This window comes from Vombatus ursinus, unplaced genomic scaffold (genome assembly GCF_900497805.2).
Source record: "Vombatus ursinus unplaced genomic scaffold, bare-nosed wombat genome assembly UNPS02014807.1, whole genome shotgun sequence".
Taxonomy (NCBI): domain Eukaryota; kingdom Metazoa; phylum Chordata; class Mammalia; order Diprotodontia; family Vombatidae; genus Vombatus; species Vombatus ursinus.
In genome coordinates, this window is record NW_020954585.1 from 58,236,003 (window position 1) to 58,261,432 (window position 25,430).

General features: G+C 38.5%; 1 protein-coding gene and 1 pseudogene across 7 annotated transcripts in view; both read right to left on the reverse strand.

Annotated features, from left to right (window-relative positions):
* Positions 1 to 4,528, reverse strand: part of LOC114052489 (transformation/transcription domain-associated protein) — a 169,861-nt gene extending 165,333 nt beyond the window's left edge. For all 7 annotated transcript variants that reach the window (XM_027875135.1, XM_027875131.1, XM_027875136.1 and 4 more), the window contains exons 1-3: positions 4,446 to 4,528; positions 2,622 to 2,772; positions 2,162 to 2,211 (exon numbers count right to left, since the gene is read on the reverse strand). In XM_027875135.1, coding sequence (XP_027730936.1) covers positions 2,162 to 2,211; positions 2,622 to 2,721 — 150 coding nt within the window. In that variant the 5' untranslated portion in view covers positions 2,722 to 2,772; positions 4,446 to 4,528. The remainder of the gene's footprint in view (positions 1 to 2,161; positions 2,212 to 2,621; positions 2,773 to 4,445) is intronic.
* Positions 4,529 to 14,622: 10,094 nt separating this feature from the next.
* Positions 14,623 to 25,430, reverse strand: part of LOC114052183 — a 38,541-nt pseudogene continuing 27,733 nt past the window's right edge.

Below are 25,430 nucleotides of genomic sequence, written 5' to 3' on the forward strand. Positions count from 1 at the left end.
TTTGGTTGTGAGAGAAAAAAGATATAAGCCAAAAGGTTAAGAAGACAGCAGTAAAGCAAAAGGTTTTTTTTGAAGATGAATGAGAGAAATGGTTACATTTGTAGGCAGCACAGAAGGAATCGGGGAAGAGAGACTGAAGATGAGAAAAAGAGAAGGAAAGAATGAGGAGACAAGCTCCTTCAGAAGACAGGAGAGGATGGTATTAATGGCATAAATAGAGAAATTGGCTAAGGCCAGGAGAAGGGTCACCTCTTTGATCATCAGAGACTGGAAACAATGGAAGAGAATGGGGGGGGGGGGGGGAGATAAGAGTAGCATGAAGATGGATTTTGAAATATAAGATGGGAGAAAAAAATGGATGGCTGAAATCTGTAAACACAAACTTGTGGCTATATATCTAAGCATCACAGGGTTTTCCAGTTCAACTGAAGCTAGCAAGCTGCTGAAAATTCTTGATTGTTTACTAAACTCTAATCTAGAGTTTTCTCCATTACCATGAAAAATGGAAACACAATCATTGGAACATAAGCTGAATCTAACAACAGGAGGGCAGTATTACAAACATGAGGTTTTGAATTGAATCCTGATGGTAACTGTTAAAAAAAAAATCTCACTCATTTAAAAATGAAAGGATCATAGAATGCTAGATTTAGAGCTAGAAATAACCTTAGAAAACATCGAGTACAACCCCTAATTTTACAGATGAATAAAGTGAGATGCAAAAAGATTTTTCAACTTTCCCAAGCTAACATAACGGTGATGACTGGCAGATCTAGGTCTAGAATCCAAGTGCTCCAATCCAGCACTCTTTCAAATGCACCACACTGAAACCCCTCAATATATTATTGGGAAAAAATAAGCAAAAAGATAGTGATGATTACAGATCCTAAGCAAGAACTTAACACAACTAGAAATTTATAACTTGTTTGCATTTTTATTTTAAAACAATATATCACAAGCTATAAAAAGTAAAATACATTCACCACAATTCAGCAATTACTAAGCACTTACTACATGCCAAGCACTGTGATAAACAATAGAAATACAACAAAAACAAAACAACTCCAACCTCAAGACTATATTCCACAACAGCATATACATAGGTATGTAACTACCTAGGAGGTAGCTAGGCAGCAAGAGATAAGTGCTAGACCTGGAGTCAGGAAGACTTGAGTTCCAATGCTGCCTCAGACAATTACTAGCTGTGAGGCTCTAGTCAAGTCACTTAAATCCTAAGCTTCAGTTTCACCACTTATAAAATGGGGATAATAATAGAACTTACCTGCCAGAGCTGTTGTAAGGATAAAATGAGATGACTGTAAAGTGCTTTGCAAACCTTAAAGCACCACATAAATGTAGCTATTATGAACATTGATAATGCCACCATTAATTATTAATAAATGCAAATTACATAGAAACGAACTTTAAAAGAGACTATTAATTAGAGGACTGGGAGAAGCTTTGTGTAGGAAGTGACACCTGAGCTGGGCTTTGAAGGAAGCTAGAAATTCTAAGAGACAGAAGTACACTGCAAACCTCTGCAAAGGCTCAAAATCAAGAGATGAAAGTTCAGGTATGGGGGAATAGTTAGCAGGCCAGTTTCACTGAAATACAGAACGTAGGAAGAAGAGTAACAAACCAAGAGTGGAAAGGTAGGCAGCAGTCATTATGGGAGGCTTTAAACACCAGGCTGAGGATTTCATTATTTTATCCTAGAGACAACAGGGAGCCACTCAGGATTTTTGAGTAGGAAGATGATATGGTCAAATTTGTATTTTAGGAATATAAATTTGCCAGTGTGGAGGATGGATTGGAGAAAAGAGAGGACCAGCAGCAGGGAGATCAATAAGGAGGCTACTACAGCAGTCTACACAAGAGGTGATGAATATGACTAAAGGCATTTTGAGCGGAGGAAAAAGGAACAGATGTGAAACATGTTATGGAAGTAGAAATGTCAAAACCTGGCAAAGATGTGGATAGAGGAAATGATGACAAGAGTCATGGATAATCCCATAAATAGAGAGTGAATAGAATGGATAGTGAATAGAAAGTAAGGCCCTGAACATATCACCAAATACATTTCTAAACAAATTAAAAAGGAAGCCAAAACTAAGAGAACTTTGACATAGGTTCAAAATAGAAGCAAAGTTTTAACACATACCTCAAAATTTTCACTAACTTCTTGCATCATTTTCAGTTTTGTTTCATCCGCTGTAAAAAGTGGAATATACTCAAGTTGTTGACATTTTTTTTTAAAAAATCCTACAACTGTAAGATTTACTGTGAAAGAGAAGCAATCAGATCTTATCAGTTTAAATATCATGGCCCTCTATAAAAAGGCATATAACTAGGTCCCTATCACCATTCATACCCAGTCATACATCCAGGCACAAGTGCGCGCACACATGCAATCATTCATATACAGACACAAACATTTGCCTCTTTAGGGCTCCAACCAATAATATCCATCATTTTGCTTCCCTACAAAAAGGGGAAAGGAAATGTAAAGTGAGCTTTAATGCCATCATTTATCTCACTGTGCACATCAATTTAATAACGAAGCAAATAAGTCATATTATGATGTTTCCTAAAATGGCAATGGGGAAAAAAAATCAACTTACGTGTATTTACATCTGTAAGAGCAGCCACAAACTGAAGGTATTTTTTCATCAGAGTGGTTTGGTCAACCACTGTGGCCCCGGGTGTTGCAACAAATGCCATTTTTCTTTTGAGTTACTTTGTGTTTCTTAGAAGAATGGAGTCAGGGCCAACCTATTTTTACAAAAAGGAACAGATTATCTCAGTTTTCCAGGGCATATGCCTATAAACATCCTAAAGCTTAATTCTGAACAAGTTTATTTCAAAAATTTCTGCTTATAAACCCCAATACAAAGCCATTTAATCCATTATTTTTTAAATTTTTTAACCTAAATTCTCACATTCTGCTACCCTTTAAACATAAGCAACACGCGGCGGTTTTCTTCAATGTCCACACTTCAACTTTAAATGAAAGGCGAAAACTTTAGAGAAACATCTTCTAAACTGTAAAACTCATTCACCGAAATCGGTAAATTTTCAGGCCCCTCTCTTGTCTTTTCAGTCAGAATGCATGTGCACTTACAGAGAAAAGAGAAAAGGGGTTCTTCGACTCACTCCCCCCTGGAACCCTAAACTCTCACTCAGCAATGATGGGGACAATGTCACTTGTGTGGATCCATGCCGGTACCAGAGACACAACGGAAGGGGCTCCCCAGGATCACAGAAGTCCACAGCCCCCAAACACAGCAATGTTATTTTTAAAAAGCCCCCAAAAGCAGGTTGATATCAGAGGCCCCCAGGGCCTGCAATCTATTTAAATAAAGCTGGTGAGGTAGTAAGAGACTCGTCAGCGGATGGATTACTGGTTTCCAGGAGTGCCTGGCTTCTGCGGCGGCCCGAAGAGCTTCTCCCCTTTTTCCTACCGACCCTCCCCTGCCCTTCCCCCCTTCATCTCCCAGACTGCGGGGGAGGGGGGGGCCCGCGAACTCCTAGAGAAGGGGGGCGGAAATCTGAGGTAGGCGGACCTCTGGGTACCCACTTCCGGGTAGCTTCCACACATATACACACACGCCCCTCCCGGAAAACCTCCCAGCATCCTCCATTCCAGGCCCCTCCTCCCCCCCCCAAGGCCCCGAGTCAGCCCCAGACCCTCGGACAGGACTCCGTAACATAGACCCCTCGCCCCGCCCCCTGCAAGACAACGCCTGCGAGATCGCCTCCGCGCCGGGTGGTGGCGCTGCCGCCGCTAACCTACTCTCTCTCTCTCTCTCTCTCTCTCTCTCTCTCTCTCTCTCTCTAGACCGCGGGCTAAAGGACCAAAGCTTCACGCCAGGAGGCGAGGATAGGAATCAAGACGCCTCCCCCTCTCCCACTGGGCCCTTCCACAACGTTGGAGGAGGCGGGGCAGGGTGTCACCTTTTCCCAGTCCCAACCCCGACCCCAAACGCTCCTCGGGTTCCCTTCTTTGTTGCAATACAGGAGGGTTCGCCGTTGCCCTGGCCGGGTGCTACGGTGCCCGCACAGGGTCAATTCCAAAAGCCGCCTCGGCCTTTCCCTCGTTTCGCGTCCCCCCCCCACCACCTTTACCCTAACTAGGAGTAATATGGAAGTGTAAAGCCTCAGAATGAAACCCCTGGCCTGGTCTCGGCCGAAAAGAAAAGGAAGTGGGGGAAAGAGCTCTCGTGCGGTGCCCCAGGACCCTTCTGTCCCACCGTCACCCTCAACTACGTCCGGGGATAGAAAGGCCTCCTGGCTCCCATGCACCGGGGCTCCAGACGGCCTCGCCCGCGCACGCGCTTACCCCGGCTGGCCACAGAAAGCCCCCTCCACCTCCACCCCCGGGAAGCACACTCCCTCCCCCACACCCCCCGCCGGGGAACGTTCGGACGGAACGTTTGCTAACTCACCCCGAGAGGCTGCAGCTCTTCCTGCAGCAAGAAGGCCCATGGCTCCCGGAGCAAAGCTGCCGCCCTGCGGAGTCCCCGCCCCCGCTTAAAGCGACAGACTCTCCCCCTGTGCTGCCCAGCACGCTGGGCAGCCAATCAAAAATTTTGTGCCCAGATGCAGCACCAGTCAGGTGTCACCTACGGGGAACTGGGTGCGGCCTGGTCCGAAGCTGGGGGGGAAAAAGTACCCTCAAGGTAATAGACATCCACAGCGAGGAGTGAAAGGGTGACTAGACCAAAAAGCGTAAACACAGGCTCATCCCTTTAAATGCAAGCACTCTGGCTGTAGGGCTGGGACTAAAAGTAATCATTGCAATACTTTAGCAATTGTGTCCTGCCCACAAGTACTAAGTATCTTGTTGGCTGTTTGTTTCACCCTTCCAAGAACAGAGCAGCGTTGCTAATAGATAATTTATGAGTCGGTTGCATTTCCTCCCCTTAATCTTTCCAGCTTATTTTCTCACCCCAGGTGGGAGTAGGTGGTAACAAACCAAAAGTGTGTGCATAGGACTGGAGACTCAGATTTGGGAGGCCTGAAAGATCTTTCACTTTGGATTAAGTTATTTTGTTCTGTCCTGTCTGACTCTTTGTAACCCCATGGACCATAGCCAGGTCCTTCTGTCCTCCACTATCTCCCAAGTCTGTCCAACCTCATTATTTCTATCTCATCCTCTGCCATTCCCTTCTTTTGCCTTAAATCTTTCCCAACATAAGGGTCTTTTTCAATGAGTCACATCTTCTCATTATATGTTTTCTTTTCAGCTTCAGTATTTGACCTTCCAGTGAATAACCTGAATTAATTTCTTAAAATATTGACTGATTTGAACTCCCTGCTGTCCAAGAGACTTTAAAAAATCTTCTCCAGTACCGCAATTCTAAAACCTCTATTCTGCAGCATTCAGCTTTCCTGATGGTCCCAGCTCTCACAGCCATACATTGCTACTGGAAAAACCATAGCTTTAACTATAGAGACTTTTGTCTCAAGGTGATGTCTCTGCTTTTTAGTATGCTGTCCAAATTTGCCATAGTTTTCCTTCCAAAGAGCAAATGTCTTTTAATTTCATGGCTGCAGTCTCTATCTGCAGCGATTTTAAGCCCAAGAATATACAATTTGACATTGCTTCCATTCTTTCTCCCTCTATTTGCCAGAAAGTGATGGGAACAGTTGCCAAGATCTTAGTTTTTTTGATGTTAAGCTTCAAGGGACCTTTTACCCTCCCCTCTTTCACTCTCATCAAGAGGCTTTTAATGCCTCTTTACTTTCTGCCATCAGAGTGGTATTGTCTGCATATCTAAGATTGTTTATATTTCTCTGGGCAATCTTAATTGCAGCTTTTGATTCATCCAGCCTGGCATTTTGCATGATGTACTCTGCATGTAAGTTAAATAAATAAGGTGTCAATATACAGCCTTGTCTACTCGTTTCCCAATCTTAAACCAATCAGTTATTCCATGTCCATTCTAACTGCTGCTTTTTGGCCTGCATTCAGGTTCCTCAGGAGACAAGTAAGATGATCTGGTATTCCCATCACTTTGAGGACTTGCCATATTTTATTGTGATCTACACAATCACAGCGTAGTATAGTCAATGAAGCAGAAGTCAGTGTTTTTCTGGAACTCTTTCTTTCTCCATAATTCAGCAGATGTTGGCACTTTGGTCTGTAGTTCTTTGCCTCTTTGAAAACCAACCTGCTCTTCTGGAAATTCTCAGTTCTCATATTCCTGAAGCCTATTTTGTGTAATTTTGAGCATTGCCTTGCTGGCATGTGAAATGAGTACAGTTGTTGAATAATTTGAACTTTCCTTGGCATTGCCCTTCTTTCAGATTGGGATATAAATTGATATTTTCTAATCCATAGATCACTGTTAAGTTTTCCAAATTTACTGGCATATTGAGAGCAGTGCTTTAACACCGTGATCTTTTAGGATTTTCAATAGCTCAGCTGGAATTCCATCACCTTCACTAGATTTATTATTATCAATGCTTCCTAAGACCCATTTGACTTCTCCAAAATGTCTGACTCTAGATCAGTAATCACACCATCTTGGTTATTAGTGATGTTAAGATCTTTCTTGTATAGTTCTTTTGTGTATTCTGGCTATCTCTTCTTAATCTCTTCTGCTTCTGTTAAATCCCTGTCATTTTTTTGTCTTTTATCATGCCTATTTTTGCATAAAACTCTTCCTTGATATCTCTGATTTTCTTGAAGAGATCTCCTTGTCTTTTCCATTCTGTTGTTTTCTTCTATTTCTTTGCATGTCTTATTAAGAAAGCCTCCTTATCTCTCTTTGCTGTTCTCTGGAATTCTGCATTCAGTTGGGTATATCTTTCCCTTTCTCCTTTACCTTTTGCCTTCTTTCTTTCCTCAGCTATTTGTAAAGCCTCATCAGACAGCCATTTTGCTTTCTTACTTTTCTTTTTTCTTTGGAATATTTTTTTTTTTGCCTCCTGTATAGTATTGAGAACCTCTGTTCACTTCCACTTCGTATTCATACATATACTGTCTGATGGTTTTCCCTGCTTGCTTCAATTTGTCTGAATTTTGCAATGAGAAGCTCGTGATCTGAGCCGCAGTCAGCTCCAGGTCTTATTTTAACCAACTGCATAGAGCTTCTCCACCTTTGGCTGCAAAGTATATAATCAATTTGATTTCTATATTGACCATCTAGTGATATCCATGTGTAGAATTGCCTTTTGGGCTGTTGAAAAAGAATGTTATGACCAATGAGTTATCTTAACAAAACTCTATTAGTCTTTGCCTTGCTTCATTTTGTACTCCAAGGCCAAACTTGCCTGTTATTCTAATTATCTTTTGATTTTCTACTTTAGCATTCCAATCCCCTATGATGAATATGACATCTTTTTTTGGTGTTATTTCCAGAAGATATTGTAGATCTTCAGAGAACCGATGAACTTTGACCTCCTCAGCAACAGTGTTGTATTACTGTGGAATTGGGTGGTTTGCCTTGGATTTGAACAGATATCATTCAGTTATTTTTGAGATTATACCCCACTACTGTTTTTTTCACCCTTTTATTTACTATAAGGTCTACTCCATTTCTTCTAAGGGATTCTTGCCCACCGTAGTATATGTATTGATCATCTGAATTAAATTCACCGATTTCCATCCATTTAAGTTCACTGACACTCAAGATGTTGATGTATAATCTTTCCACCTCCTTTTTGACCACATCCAGCTTACCTTGGTTCATAGATCTTTTATTCCAGGTTCCAATTGCAATAGTGATCTTTACAGCACAGGACTTTCCTTTCATCACCAGACACACCCATAGCTAAGCTTCCTTTTAGCTTTGGCCCAGCTGCTTCAATAGCACTGGAGCTACTTATGGTTGTTCTCTCCCCTTCCCCGGTGGCATGTTGGACACGTTCTGACCTGAGGGGCTCATTTTCCAGTGTCATGTCTTTCATCATTTTAATATTGTCCTCGGGGTTTTCTTGGCAAAGATACTGGAGTGCTTTGCCATTTCCTCCTCCAATGGGTCAGAAATCTCCACTATGACCTGTCCATCTCGAGTAACCCAGCACAGCGCAACTCATAGTTTCACTGAGCTATACAAACCCCTCCACCATGAAAAGGCAGTGATCCAGGAGGAGATTTGTATTAAGAAATTCAACCAAATGTATAATTTCCTCTGTTCCCAATTTTAGACAAACATCCATGTTTCTGGGGCTATCCTCCTTAATTTGTTTCATTGCATTTTGACAATTGCAAAAGCATTTGGAAATCACTGGAGTCCAACCCAGAACTAAATTAGAGGATTGTTCACCAGGTCTATTGTAATACCCTTTACAATAATTAGCTAATTTTAAGCCTAGAAAGCAATATAATCCCTCTTCTCTCCCCCTTGACCTCCCCTCCCCAGTTTGGTTTTGTTTTCTTTGGCTTTAGAGAGTTTATTTTAGATGAAACATTCTTAATTCAGGTAAAGTCACTCCCAGTTAGGAAATATTCCTAGACAGAACTTGGGTTCTCTGCCTAACTTTACATTATTATAGAAAAAAACATATACATATATATAAAATTACATATATAATGTGTAAAATACATACATGTCCTTATGTAAGACAGCATATGTGTATGTGTATATATACATATATAATCACATATAAATATACATCTGTATGTATGTGTACATATGTCATTGTTGCTGTTTTCAGTTGTGTCTGACTCTTTGTGACCCCATTTGGGGTTTTCCTGGCAAAGATACTAGAGTAGTTTGCCATTTCCTTCTGTAGCTTATTTTACAGATGATGAAACTAAGCCAAACAGGGGTAAGTGACTTGCCCAGGGTCACACAGTTAGTAAATGTCTGAAGCCAAATTTGAATTCCAGTCTTCCTGTCTCCAGGCCTGGTGCTCTATCTACTGGGTCACCTCACCACCCATATATGTTCATATATATGTATATGTACATATATACAGGGACAAGAGTATTATATAGCTAAAAGCACTGCAGAGCCACAAATGAGTGAATGAACAAGTGGATAAATGAAAAGATGTTATTAAACACTTACTATCTGCTGAGCAAAGTACTAACCATTGAGGATACAAAGGCAAAAGCTGGACTGTCTCTAATGATGATGGGTGGAGGGGAAAGGACAATACATAGAGGAGCGTTGTGATCAGTATTTTGGTTTAGAAAATTATAGGAAAGGTCAGCTGAAACCTTGGGAAGTGTACTGACTCATCCTTTCCAACAACAATGACAGAGTTGATTTGATTATGGAAAATTGGAAAATTTTCCAGAATTGGAAAATGAGTGTGAGAAGGGCCAGAAGAGAAGTCATGGTAAAAGAGTGCCAGCTAAGTGGCCAGTGAGGAAATGACCAAAAAGTCAAATGAAGCATGCCAGGGGCCTCCTGGGTATTGAGGTCCATGGGAAGCACTCAAAAATGAGGAGAGTGGGGACCCCAGAGGAGAACAAAAGATAAAAGACTTACAAGTTGCTTGGACAATGTAAAGCAGTCCCATGAAGGGTTTTGTCTTTTAAGTGTTTTCATAATTTTTGTGTTGGGCATGCAATTTAAAAAATTAGAAAAAAATCCCCAATTAAACACCAAATTGGAAATTTTGGAAGTCAAAAGGAAGAATAATAAAATTGAAACTAAGAAAACTATTGAACTAATAAATAAAACTAGGAGCTGGGTTTATGAAAAAAATAGATAAACCATTGACTAATTTGATTTAAAAAAAAGAAAACCAAATTATGAGTATCAAGAATGAAAATGGTGAATTCACCACCAGTGAAGAGAAAATTAAAGCAATTATTAGGAGCTATTTTGCTCAATTATATGCTAATAAATCTGACAATCTAAGTGAAATAGATGAGTACTTACAAAAATATAAATTGCCCAAATTAACAGAAGAAACGCAGTATTTAAATAAACCCATCTTAGAAAAAGAAATTGAACAAGTCATCAATGAAATATGTAATAAAAAATCACCAGGGCCAAATGGATTCATAAGTGAATTCTACTTAACATTTAAAGAACAATTAATTCCAATACTACATAAACTATTTGCAAAAATAGGCAAAGAAAGAGTCCTACCAAACTCCTTTTATAACACAAATATAGCACTGATACCTAAACCAGGAAGAGTGAAAACAGAGAAAGAAAACTATAAAAACAAAAAAGAAAAGAAAACTATAAACCAATTTCCCTAATGAATATTGATGCAAAAATTTAAATAAAATAGCAAGGAGATTACTATATCGCAAGGATCATGTACTATGACCCAGTGGGATTTATACCAGGAATGTAGAACTGGTTCAATATTAGGAAAACTATCAGCATAATTGACCATATCAATAATAACACCAACAGAAACCATATGATTATCTCAATAGATGCAGAAAAAGCTTTTGACAAAATACAACCCTCATTCCTATTAAAAACACTAGAGAATATAAGAATAAATGGAGCTTTCCTTGAAATGATAAGTAGTATCTATCTAAAATCATCAGCAAGGGGGCAGCTAAGTGACACAGTGGATAGAGCACCAGCCCTGGAGTCAGGAGGGACCTGAGTTCAAATCCAGCCTCAGATACATAACACTAGCTGTGTGACTCAGGGCAAGTCACTTAACCCCAATTGCCTCACAAAAATAAAATAAAATTATCACCAAGCATTATATGTAATGAGGATAATCTTTCCCAGTAAGATGAGGAGTGAAGCAAGGATGCCCATTATCACCACTATTATTTAATATTGTAGTAGAAATGTTAGCTATACCAATAAGAGAAAAAAAAAGAAATTGAAGAAATTAGAATAGGTAATGAGGAAACAAAACTATCACTCTTTGCAGATGATATGATGGTACACTTGAAGAATCCTAGAGAATCAACTAAAAAACCACTTGAAATAATTAACAACTTTAGCAAAGTTGCAGAATAGAAAATAAACCCATATAAATTGTCATCTTTTCTATATATTACCAACAAAGCCCAGCACAAGAGATAAAATGAGAAATTCTGTTTAAAATGACTGTAGACAATATAAGATACTTGGCAGTCTACCAATTTGCCCAAAAGTCAATCAAACTGTGCATAGCAATATCGCAACTAGGTCTGTATCCCAAAGAAAATTTTTTTTTAAAAAAAGTGGGGAGGAACCTATGTGTACAAAAATATTCATATCATACATAGTATCTCTTTTTGTGGTAGCAAAGAATTAGAAATTGAGGGGATGCCCATTAAGGGGAATTGCTGAACAAGTTATGGTATACTATTGCTATGGAATACCATTGTGCTATAAGAAATGATGAGCAGACTGATTTCAGGAAAATCTGGAAAGACTTTGCAAGAACTGATGCAGTGAAATGAGCAGAACCAAGAAAACATTGTACATAGTAACAACAATATTGTATGATGATCAGCTGTGAATGACTTAGTTATTCTTAGCCATATAATGATCCTAGACAATTCCAAAGTACTCATGATGAAAAATCCTATCCAAATTCAGAGAAAGAATGCAGATTGAAACATACTATTTTTCATGTTTTTTTTCTTTTGTTCTGTTTCTTCTCTCACAACATGAAATGGAATCATGTTCTACATAATTGAACATTTATAACCTATTTCAAATTGCTTACAGTCTTAGGGAAGGTGCAGGTGAGGGAGGGAGGGAGAAAATTTAAAACTCAAAAAAAATTTTTTGATGAATGTTAAAGTTTGTCTTGACATGTAATTGGGAAAAACAAATATTTTTTCAGAGTTCAATTATTTATTTGCTGTATTAAAAGAGATAATTAGTCAAAAAGACCAAAGCCCATGTCATCATCTGATTCCTCTGATTCCTTTCTCAATTTCCTTTCTTCTCTTCACCAGGGCAGCACCAGCATTAGGGATAGCAACCCCCAGTAGTAGCAACACCAGATGCTGGGGCAACTCCACCAACTCCTACATTGCAGATGAGACTTCCAATATCAGTGTTGGCTAAGTCCTTTACAAATAAATTAGTATAGAAAGGTTCAACATTTACACCTGCTGCTTTAATGAGGGCATTGATTTTATCTTTCATGACCATGACTTCATCATCATGTAGGATGGGGGCTTAGTAGATGCAGGCAAGCTTGGAGACAGGGGCCATTTCTGGGGCTGCCTGACCTGGTGCTAGCCGCCAGTTGAATTGAGCCTCAGCCTCACCCCAACATGGCTTTAAGTATCTATCATATACTTGATATCTACTACTTTTTGCATTGAGTACCCTTTCTATTCATCCCTTTCAGGAGAGATAGTTGTCATGAACCATACCTAAGCTTTGTTTAAAAGATTTCCCATAGATCTGTGGGGTGCAGGTAAGACAAATAAGTCAAAGAGTTCAAGAAAAAAACCCAATAAACCTAATTTCCACTCTTTGGGATCAGGCTTCCCCAAGACTGAACTGGATTCTGGAAGTGGAATTTTCTTGAACCCCAGGGTATAAGATAAAAAATGTTTTAAAAGCAGTTCAACAAAACTAACAACTCTCCTATCATGTCTGATATTCATGGCCAACACTTCTGAATTGAAGAGATACATTTTCTCAGTTCTCCTCAGCTAATGTAGGGTATTATAATTATATATCATTTAATTTCTTTTTGTTGTTCATTCTGTTTGCATTGTTGTAGCTACTGTGTACACTGTTTTCCTAGTCATCCTTTCTTCACTATTTGGCATGGTGGAGAGAGCACTGGGCCTGGAGTCAGGAAATTTTGTTGTTCAGTTGTTCAGTCATGTTCAACTCTTTGTGACCCCATGGACCGTAGCATGTCAGGCCCTTTTATTCTCTACTACTTTGCGAAGTCTGTCCAAGTTCATGTTCATTGTTTCCATGACACTATCCATCTCACCCTCTGCTGTCCCCTTTTTCTTTTGCCTTCAAACTTTACCAACATCAGGGTCCTTTCAATGAGTTCCATCCAAATCTGGCCTTAGACACTGACCAGCAAGTCACTTAATCTCTATTTGCCTCAACTATAAAATGGGGATAATAATAGCACCTGCCTCCCAGGTTGCTGTGAGGATCAAATGAGATAATATTAGCATAGTGCCTGGCACATATAGGTGCTTAATAAATGCTTGTTTTCTTCCATGCTTCTCTGAATTCCTTACAGTTTGATACATTTTAGAAGGCTTTGCAAAAAGGATTCAAGCACATTCCACCACCATCACCCCAATATGGTTAAACCAGAAAGCTTAACCAAAACACTCCATTGCCCTAGCAAATTAGAGGCACTTCAGGTTTTATTTTATGACCATGTAACTACTGAATTACATACATAAAGCAGTATGGAATCCTGAAGCAGAACAACTGCAGAGTCAAGAAGACCTAGTCAAGACCTGACTCTGGCATATAGTAGCTGTGTGATTTCAGCAACCCAGGCCAGTTCTCTAAGAGAATAAAGATAAGTGTTAATCTACATGAGCTGAAAGAGTTCCTTCACTGGAAATTCCCACTACCAATGAAATCACAAGTCTGGTACCCATGCACGTGCACATACATTCCTTCTGAATTATCAACATGCTACCTTTCGTGATGCTCATCTCTAAAAACAATTCTACTCTTTCTACCTACTATACTGTATTTGGAGTCAAATGACCTGTGTTGAATCCAACCTTTGCCTCTCCCTACCTGAGTGACATTGGTCAAATCACTTTACTTCTCTATTTTACTACTTTTCTCCTTAATATAAAATGGTTAGATTAGACCAGAGGCTGTTCCATTTTTTTTTTAATGTCATTCCACTTTGACAGTTTGGTGTATTTGATGGATCCCTTCTTAGAATGTTTTTAAATGTATAAAATACATAGTATTACAAAGGAAATCAATTTATATTAAAATGTAGATAGGAAGGCTTTAATCAAGTACAATCTATCAGAAGTCATAGACCCTTTTGGCAATCTGGTGTAGTTTATGCACCTTTCTCAGACAGTTTTTAAATGCATAAAATTAAATAATAATGATATCTAACACTTCCATAGCACTTACTAGGTGCCAGGCATTGTACTAAGTGCTTTATAGTTATTATCATTTGATTCTCACAACAACCCATTTTATAAATTAAGAAACCAAGACAAACAGAACTTGACTTGCCCAGGGTCACATAACTAGTATGGGAAATCAGACTTGAACTCAGGTCTTTCTGACTCTGGATTACAAAGGAAACCAACTATATTAAAACTCAAACAGGAAGACTTCAATCATGTTTCATCTAGTAGCAGGTCTAATAACTACAGTAATTTCTAAGGAGTGATAAGCATGGTCAATATTTTGTAATATCTGCAACAACTATGTGATATGAAAATATATGTGAATGTTAGTGGTGGCAAAGTCACATGTACTCCTTATACAACTGTGACTTGTTGCCTACATTTATAATGAAAAGAAATGCTAAATTTTAATTAGAGGTTATTGAAAATTAAGATGATGTCATTTTTCACCCATCCAAGTTCACAGTCTGTGGACCCCAGGTTAAGAACCCCCTAAATTAGGCAATATCTAAGGTCCCTCCCAAATTTAAATCCTTTGATGTAATGACTTGCTATTCTAGGTGTTTCCAGTTTTTAGAAGATCGCTCCTCCCTTTTCCCCTTACCCCCAATTAGAAATGGCTGGTGGAGGAGGGGAGATTCCCACTAAAGTAGGACAAGTGGAATGCTGGTAGAGAGCTGGAAGCATTTAGTGGCCTCAGGTGGGCTGTAGGTGGCAGTATCAGCATCAGCATCAGCATCATCAGTCGAAGGTGATAAAGCCTGGTTCTCAGAGCTGAAGGGGCAGTAGAGGCGGTAGGTTTGCATTGTCAGATCCTGCCGCCGACCAGAGTACGGAATGCAGATGGCTCTAGCGGCGCTCGTCACCTTGAGCCGAAACCTCGTGGTCGTTTGCTTCCTCCTTGTGTCCCAAGCCAGGTCATCGGCAGGTAAGCTTGGTTATGATCTCCCTGCAGTCCACCGAGTTGTGCCGGTTAAAATAATGTCATTCTTCTGGATTGCTGAGCAGAAAATGCTGTTGGCATTTAAATGCCCACAGTCTCCCTTATAACACTGATCTTTTTTCTCCCGTCTTGGAGTGTGACTGAGAGGTCACGTCATTATTGTGGTTATTTCTGCGCGTTAGCACAATCCCATCCCTCCTAAGAGTCCAGAACTGCCTTCCTTCTCTCTCTGCATTCTCTCTCTCTTCCCTTCTGTTCTCTCCCCATCCCCCTCTTCCTTCTCTTCTTTCTTTAATAGGCTAGATGCCCTTTGATGAATATTAAGGGGAAGGGTGGGGGTGTCCCTAGGACTCAACCAGCCTGGGAGGAGAGGCCAATAAGCTGAGAAAACCTTCTGGAAATATGTACCCTCTGCTGGGAGAATTGTTGTAGCCCCACTCAGCCTAGAAAGACTGGAAATAAGGAAGTGCTATTTTTCTTATTTTCAACCACACATTCTCCACCAGGCCTGTTTGGAGGTGTCAGAGAAATCACAGAAATTGTGCCCTATGCCCTTTGAGAAGTCCTAACCAGGAGTTAGAATGCTTGCATCTTTGCTCTCCTGCCTTCCTTCCTTTGTTACTGCTTGGGGGATTTATGGCAAAAGGCAAATTCTCAGTGGTTGGGCAGGATGGTCTATTTCAGAGATCTTGGAATATCCTGTGCCTGGTATAGAACATGCCATCTTGGCCACCATGCCTGTTCCCAATGACCATGATGTCCTTCCCCTCTCAACCATGCCTCTTTGGAATCCAGTTCCCTTCAAAGATCACCTCAAGTTCTTCAAGAGGCTTTTCCTATTTTCCATCCCACAACTGTAAATGTCCTACATTTACTTATATGTGAGCATAATAATTGTAATAATCATAGCTAACATTTATATAGTGCTTACCACGTGCCAGATACTACATTAAATACTTTACAATGATAAATATTATTATTGTTTATTATGCCTCCCCCAGTATAATGAAAGTTCCTTGAGGACAACAACTACCTTATTTTGTATTTGTATTCCTAATGCCTACCTAACATAAAGCCTGGCACATACTAGGTGCTTAATAAATGCTTATTGATTATGTTTGTCCAGTCTCAATTATTACCACTCGGTATGGAGCTACTTCTCCCTCCTTGGAACTAGTCTTCATGAACTAGATATCCAAGGTTAATACTCTGAATTGGTTCTCTAATAGCTAAGTGTCTGTTATCACAGATAGCCCAAATTGAAGGAAAAATGACCAAAATGGGTCCGTTTTATTTTCAATTCTTACCACACTCATAATTGGAATGGCTAGTCCAGGTTCAATGGTCAGGCTAGCCCTAGGATTACCCTAGGTCCCTGGCAGCCTGGGGAAAGTATGTCTTCCTGCTTTTATGCTTTATGTTTAGCATCTTCTAATATATGGTTCCCTGAACTATTACTGAGTTGTCAGGGTCTTAGGTCAGCACTACAAGACACCTGTCTGCCTGTCTCCATAGATCATGAAATGTCTAAGCAAAATTTATCAGTGCCATTATTTTTTTTTCTTTCTCCCCATAAATAGAAGACTTCTTTCTAAACCACATTTTGCCCTATAAACAAAAGATAAAGGAAAGGGAAACCTACAGTGAGGGAAAATCTATTACCTCTTGAGGCAGTTCATTCTATGTTCCCAAAGTCACAGGACCAGATTCATGGTCAAAACTCAAACTTGGGCCTCTTGTCCTGGGCTAAGAGCTCGCATTTATATGGTGCTTTATTTATTTATTTATTTGGTGTGACCTGTGATTTCATTGGTGTAGAAAATTCCTAGTGAGAAATTCCTTGTACCAGTGCTATTTAGTAATTACTCTGGCTATTTATAGTCTTTGAGGGTTGCCTGGGGCACTGAGGGGTTTTATATATATATATATTGCTAAAATTGCCAGGAACACTGCCCATGGTCAAACAACAGCTATGTTTCAGAGACTGAATTCGAACCATTATCTATATAACTTGAGCTCTATCCACTATGTCATATGGCCTTTCTTCATGTAATGTATATAATTCTTTATGGTTTACAAAATACTTTCCTAGCATCGACCCAAGAAAGCACATAATGGAAGTAGTATCTCAATTTCAGAGCAGAAAACTGAGGCTCAAAAAATAAATTTAAAAAACCCCAAAAAAGGAGACATTAGGAAGCCAATTCAGAGTGCCTGGCAAGCTAGGGATAACTAATACATAGATGGTGCAGTGGATAGAGTGCCAGGTCTGGAGTCAGGAAGACTTCATCTTCCTGAGTTAAAATCTGGCCTCAGACACTTACTAGCTGAGTGATCCTGGGCAAGTCACTTAACCCTGTTTGCCTCAGTTTCCTCATCTGCAAAATGAGCAGGGGAAGGAAATGGCAAACCACTCCAGTATCTTTGCCAAGAAAACTCTAAATGGGGTCACAAAGAGTGAGACTATGTATGTATGTATATTATATACATATATGTATATATAGCTATGTATATAGCTATATATATATACATACTATATATAATTTTAAATGAATTAATAATTAAAGTCCTCAGATTTTTAGCCTTTTTTTCTTCTTAAAGGAATTGAGAGTCTTGATCTGAATTTTTGAAAAACTGTAAAATAAGGCACATATCACTAAAAGAAAGATGCTTTTGAGGATCCTCATTTCCCTGAGAGGTTTGAGCTCATTTCATTCGGTAATTCATACAGAAACGGAATTTTTTTCTTAACAGATGTTCCTCAAAAACTATAAATAACTCCCAACTTAGAAAGTTATATTCTTAGAGTTTGTAAATGGAGTATTTTCAGCTTGGAATGCCCATTTTCCTTTAGAAATAATGTTATTAATAGTGGTTAGTTTTGGAGTCCACTGAAAAGTCCCAACTATTTCAATCGTAATGTATCTGAATGTAGGAGCATAGTGGGAAGAGCAGCAAATGTTTAGTCAGAAGATCAAGCACCACTTTTTATATGAAGTGTTTTCCTGATTGTTCCCAGTTGCTAGTGTCTTCCTAAAATCACCTTATATATGTTTTTTAATATGTTCATGAGGTAGTTGGTCCCTTATGCCCTCCAGGAGCTTGTTGGAACTTCATAAAGGAATAGCTCTGCTAAATTTTTACAATTAGCACCTCCCTATTTAGATTGTAAGCTCTTTAAGGGCAGGGGTTGTCTTTTGCTTCTTTATGTATCTCCAGTGCTTAGCATAGTGCCTGGCACATAGTAGGTACTTCATAAATGTTTAATGAATGATTGATTGATTGATTTTAAGCCTTTACTTTCTGTAAATAGATTCCTTTACTTTCTGGACTAGGGGGAGGGGATATTGGGGGAAGTAGTGGGGGAGGTGGTAGGGCAGGAGTTGACAGGAGATATATTCCCTGCAGATCTGTACACATGCATGTACTCTCTCACTGGGCTGGTCTGTAAACTCCTTCGTAGAAATGATTGTATCCCTTTTGTCTTTCTATCTCCAGGGCCAAGCATAGGGCAGGCCTGGCATATGGTGGGTAATTAATAAATGCTTGTTGATTGATTGTAACTTTGGCACTTCAAGGATTGTATGATACTGGGCAGGTCCCTTTATCACTGGGAACCTATTTTTTCGCATCTGTAAAATGGATATATATACCTGTATTGCCTACCCTACTGGGTTGGGTTGTTGTTGTTTTTCATCAAATTAGATTTTTTTTTCCTTCCTGGATCTTGCATGTCATTGCTATAGTAAAATTCTTCCAAATGAGGTCTGTAGCTGTTCAGGAGAATTACCCAAAACATTAAGAGGTTAAGTGACTTCTCCAACCATGCACAGCTACTATGTATCAGAAATTGAGACTTGAACTCAGGATTTTATGACTAAGTCTGGTGCTGAAAAGTTGTTACTTATTTAGCTACACACACAGCTACTGTATCAGAACTTCTGACTTGAACTCAGGTTTTCCTGAGGCTGCCTCTCTACACACCAAGCTACGCTTCCTCATTATCAAAATAAATGATATATGGAAAATGCTCAATGAAATGTGAAGTGCTATGCAATTGGTAGCTCTTAGTACCATTTCTATTGGACAGTAGTATTATGGTATTGTTACTTGTGATAGTACACAGTGGAAAAAGAACACCACTTTCCCACTGCAGCTTTGGCGGTTTACTGTAATCTGATGTACAGAAAGAAGGGATTATGGTATAATTCTATACTATTATAAATTCCTCTAATTCTATTATGCTACTCTAGTCAACAAAAACAACAACAATAGTTAGTATTTATATAATGCTTTAAGGTTTGCAAAGAATTTTATGCATGCTATCTTGATCCTACCAATAGTCATGGGCTATTATTATCCCCATTTTACACATGAGGAAATATGCTGAGAGCTAATGACTTGCCTAGGTTTGCATAACTAGAAAGTGTCTGAGGGAGGATTTGAACTCAGGCCTTCATCCAACTGCAGCATTCTATCCACTGTGTTATCTTACTGTATTTCTGGAGTTCTAGATGGACCTCTTTTCTGTACCTTCTAGTTTGTAGGCATAAGATATTTGTAAATCAGATATTTGTAATCGACTGTATTTCCTGACATTATTAATCAGCATTCCAGACATCACATTTATAATATCAAACATTACAGCCTCTGATAATACCTGGAAACATTTCTCTAGAAATTTACCTTTCTTTGTTGGTGGAAGAATGAAATGGGAAAATTAGAAGCAGGAGCTGGTCTGTGTCTACATTTGTGAAATATTGGGGCAATTTTTCAAATTACCCAGGCTCCCCAGAAAAAACTGCTGTTATCTGAAACATCCTGATAAATATGAGCAAAGTGAAGATTCATTAAAACATGGGAAAACTGCTGGATTAGAAACCAGAGAACTGAGGTTAAAATCTTCCCTTTACTACTTGCTACCTCTGTGACTTTGGGCAAGTTGCTTGACCCCATCCTAATTCTGGTTTTGACTGAAGGCAGCTTCATGTTGTTTAATATCTGAGATTGTTTTCCCCAAAATAGAACCTTCTCTTTCATGGATTTCAAAAGTCCATGTCTTTCAATCACAAGCTGCTTTCCCCAGAGGATTCTCTCTTAGCTTACTTTGCTTTCTTTCATTCTCATAATCAAGTTCTAATTATAAAGCAATTTTCGGCAAGCAGGTAGCTGGCTCAACCTACCTATACACTAGAAAAGCAACCTTTCTTCTTGGCTGGGGTCCTTGCCTCAGTCTCTTTAAAAGCTATAGAGTAGATATGGGGAATAGGGTGAGGAATTGATTTAGCAACAACTGCTTTCTTGAATCGACTTCAGAACAGAGAAGAAAAAAAGCCCAAAGCAACCTTTGTATCTCCTTGCAATCACTAGCCAGCATATTTATGACCTGAAGTGTTTGCCTACCTGCAGAAAGATCATTGAAAAGGTTATTTAAGTAGTCCAAAACAAATCCATTGCCCCTAGTCCAGGGCCAGTAATGAATGGTCTAATTTTGACCAGTATTTTGGCCAGTTGAAGCAAGCCCCTTGTGGGAATGGAACTTTCCCTAGAGGACATGGAGGAGTTTTTGACATTGCATTCATCCTGCAGAGGCCCATGGCAAGTTCTGTCCTCCTCAGGGTTTCTTTTGGTGGTTGATTGTGGTGCTGATATACTAAATCACTTTGCAGATCATCAGGATATCTATTGGTGTACTGATAAATGTCTCTTCCAGAATGTCAATCTCTCTGTTTTCCTTCTTTCTTTCTTTTTTTCCTTGTTGCTATTCGTTCTCTGGGGGGAAAGAATGAGGAGGCAAATTGGAAATAGCTTTGGAAAGACACATCTTAGTAAAACTGCACTTTTGTCACTGCTTATCCAATCTTGCTCCCAGCATCATATGAAAACAGCTGTATGAAGGATAGGAATGTGAAGAATACTGACCTTTGGGGTCAGGAATCTTAGCCTTGGATCAGGAATCTTAGCCTTAGCTCTGTGATTAACTAGCATTATAACCTTAAGAAAGTCACCCTCTCTAGACCTCTTTTTTTTTAACCTGAAAACTAAAAGGGCTAATTAGATGATTAGGAGTTACATTCTACTAATTTCCTAACTCCTTCATCTACATAAAAACTTATCTGTCCTGGTTCCCACTTTTTAAGAATGCTGCTTTCAGGGGCAGCTAGGTAACACAGTGGACAGACAACTGGCCCTAGATTCAAGAGGACCTAAGTTCAAATATGGCCTCAAACACTTAACACTTACTAGCTATGTGACCCTGGGCAAGTCCCTTCACTCTGATTACCTCACACACAGACAAAAAAAAAAAAAGAATGCTACTTATTTTGCTGGGTTATCTAACCAAATAACCTGATGTCCAATTGCCTATTCAGGTGTTGATGGCCACTCATACCTTAACATATAACTGCCTCCAGATAACAATTGTATATTTTGAGAAAGGATTTCAAGTTTAATTCAATTCAATAAATATTTGTTGAGCATCTACTCTCATAATAGGCACTATGCTAGGTAATGGGAATACCAAGTTTGTTCTTTACTGTCAAAGTTTTCAAGAATCCACAGTCACTTCTACATCCAAATCCATAAAATATGGGCCCAGAAAGCAGCTGTGTATCTCTTTATCATATCTTGGATTAGATGGATTCATAGTTGCTCAACAAAAGAAGTTTATTTTCAAGGACTAAGCAATTTTGCCACAGAGGAAATACATGCATCAAAAAAAAAAAAGAAAACCCAACTTTTTGATGTATTAAAAATGTTAACTGAAAATCACGTAAGGATAATGTATAAATCCTGGCATATTTGATTAAAAAACCAGTAGCATTAATGGATATTGACCTCATTGATTTACTTCTCTAATTTTTTTATAATGACTCTTCCAAATATTTTCCTTCTTTTTCCAAACTATAGACTACATTATAATCCCTTGTACTTTTGTAACTAAAAAGCTTCTCTCAGAAGATTAGAGCCATCAAATGGGATCACCTACCCTCAGTTCTCCTTATCCATCTCTCAAAATGTCTCAGTATCATCATTCATTCTGTCCTCTTTAGCTCCTTTATCAATGGGAGATTTTTGTTCAAGCTCTTCTCTTCTATGTGCTTGATTTCATTTCCCTCCAAGATTATGCTCACAGAGTTAGCTATATTCTCTTGCACATCTTCAAAATCTTTGGCTACTTAGCATCTACCTATAAGCTTTCACAACCCATCCTCAATCCTTTTTTGAAAGAAAATCTTCCTTGATCCTTCTTATACCTCATCCAGATACTACTAGTCATTTGCTATTAAACTTCTATAAAAAGTTGTCAAACACTCAATGTTTTAATTTTTATCACCACTCACTCTTCTCTCGTATATTAATAATTTGATAGTGATCCCCAACATCTACTGAGACTCTTCACTAAAATATCAATGACTTCCCAGTGCTTATAGCCTCCTTTAAGTCATTAATCTGAATAGTCTCTCTGTGTCATTTGATATTAACTTTCCTTGGCTTTTAGAGACATTCTGAGAAATCTTCTCCACCTTCTCTTTATCCTGACCTATGAACTTTTCCTCCCAAGGTCCTTTAATCATATACAATCTTCTCTTCTCTCTACCTTCTCTCTACTCTTCTCTCTACCTTCTTTCCATTAGTAATCACATTCAGACTGTTGGCAAGAAACTAGAATCTAAAAGGGTGCCTTAAATTTCTTTTTAGATTACAAAGATTATACATTGTGACCAAGTGGGATTTATACTAGGAACACAGGGATGTTTTAACATAAGGAAAACCATAGATGCAGAAAAAGCTTTTGATATAATGCAATACTCATTCCTTTTAAAAATTCTCAAAAGTGTAGATAAAAATGGATTTTCCCTTAAAATGATAAGAAATGCCTACCTAAATCCATCAGCAAGCATTATTTGTAATGGGGGTAAGCTAGAAGACTTTCCAACTACATCAAGAGTGAAATAAAGATGCTCATTGTCACCAATATTATTCAATATTGTATTAGAAATGCTAGCAATAGTGATAATAGAAGAAAAGGAAATTGAAGGAATCGGAATGAGCAATGAGGTAATAAAAACTGTATCTTTTTTTTTTTTAGGCAATTGAGGTTAAGTGACTTGCTCAGGGTCACAAAGCTAGTAAGTGTCAAGTGTTTGATCTAAGGCCAGATTTGAACTCAGGTCCTCCTAACTTCAGGGCCGGTGCTCTATCCACTGTACCACCTAGCTGCCCCCAAAACTATATCTTTTTGTAGATGAAATGATGATACACTTGGAAAATCCTAAAGATTCAATTAAAAAATTTATGGAAAAAATTAACAATTTTAGCAAAGTAGCATGATATAAAATAAATCCACATAAATCATCAGCATTTCTATATATCACCAACAAAACTCTGCAAGAAGAGATAGTAAGAGATATACCATTTAAAATACCTGCAGATAGCATAAAATATCTGGAAGTATACCTACAAACCCAGGAACTAGATGAACATAATTATAAAACACTTTTTTATATGAATAAAGTCAGATTTAAATAATTGGAAAAATATTAGTTGTTCATGGATAGGCAGAGACAATAGAATAAAAAAGACAATTTTACCTAATCTAATCTATTTATTCAATGTCATCTCAATTAAATTACCAAAAAATTACTTTAATAAGCTAGAAAAAATAATAACAAAATTCATTTGGAAGAACGAAAGGTCAAGAATGTCAGAGGAATTAGTGGGGAAAAAAAGTAAAGGAAGGAGGTTTAGCAGTACCAGATCTTAAACTATACTACAAGGCATTAATTATCAAATGCATCTGGTCCTGGCTATGAAATAGAAAGGCAGATCAATGGAACAGAGTAGACATACAATACACAGTAGCAAATGATTATAGTAACCTTGTGTTTCACAAATATAAAGATTTAAGTAACAGCAATGTTATCTAAGAACAACTTTGAATTAATTAAGTCATTTTGAATATTATAAACACTCAAATCATCTATAAAGGACCTGTAAGGGAAGATGCTATCTACCTCCAGAGAAAGAACTGATAAATAGAGGTATGTATAGTATGGTTTTACATATATATATGTGTGAGTGTGTGTGTGTATGTGTGTGTGGATTTATATATATATATATGTATATATATATGTATGTATACACACACATACATATTTGTGTCTAATGGTAGCCTTCTCTAGAGTGGGGAGAGAGGGAGAAAAAAGTACATAGCAGAGAACAAAAGAAAACTTGGAAGGAAGCACAGAAAAGCTGGGTAGGTTTTAAAATGATATCTAGTATTTACTACATAGTTAAAAAAAAGTAAACAATGTGAAATGGAAATTCATAGTTGTATATTGAATTCTCTTTTTATGTTGTACTGTGTGTGTGGAAATGTTCTTTTTTTGTCTTTATTTAAGTTCAAAATGAATTTAAAAATTTAAAGAAAAGATTTTTAGGGAATGATGCAACAAATTGTTGTGTAAGAATGAGTAGAGGAGGTTTTTAAATAGCCTCTCTGGGGAGTGTGACAGTTAATCATGGAAGAATTTTTTTTTAAGAAATTGCCATAAAGTGGTGAAGGTGAAATTGACATTAGTTAATACAAAATTTTAGTAGACCTAGTCAGCAAAACAGAATTCCAAAGCCCTTGAAAAGGAGTAAAAATGGTAATTGATAGAGATAACTCAGATTTGTGGTTTGGCACAGTAATGGTAAGATCTGAGATATAATTATTTTTGTAGGTGCCTGAGATAGACAGGATATATAGACCATGAAGCTGAGGGAGTTAATGAACTAGGAGGTTAGGGTCTATGATGTGAGTATTGATGTCACGGAGTATGAGGGTAGAGGAAGACAATCAGTCAATCAACAAGAATTTGTGAAATTCCTACCATATGCCAGGCATTGTGGTAGGCATGTGGGGAAGACAACAAGCACATGAGTGGAAAGAGCCAAAATGGTGGAGTACAGTCCAGGACCCAGCTGAACTCTCCCAATATTCTCCTCCAAACAACTTTTAAATAACTCCTCAAATCTAATTTTAAAGCAACAGAGCCAACAAAAGGTCAGAGGGAGACAATTTTCTAGCCTAAGACAACTAAGGAGGTCTGAAGGAAGGATCTGTAACACTGGGGTGGGCACAGGACCAGATCATGTCAGGAGCACCAACAGTGGACTTTAGAGGTGATTGTGACAACAGCAGCAGCTTCAGGAGCTCTTAACCTAGAGATGATAAGGGGCTTGGAAAAGTGATCAGAAAGAGATTGCAAGGGACCCTTTGCTGGCAATGGGTACAGCTAGCAATGATTGGCAACTCTATTGCCCATAAGCAGTTCTGGGTCACGGTTACAGGACGGAGAGGAGTGCTTGTGATAAAGTCACAAGGAAGTAAGAAAAAAAAAACAGAATTAGGCTAAGAGCACAAAAAAAATCACTGAAGAGAAGAACTCCCATAGTACTTCTTAATAGGATAATTCTTCACCTGGAAGATGGCCATCTACCTGAGAGCCAGTGTGGCTTCAG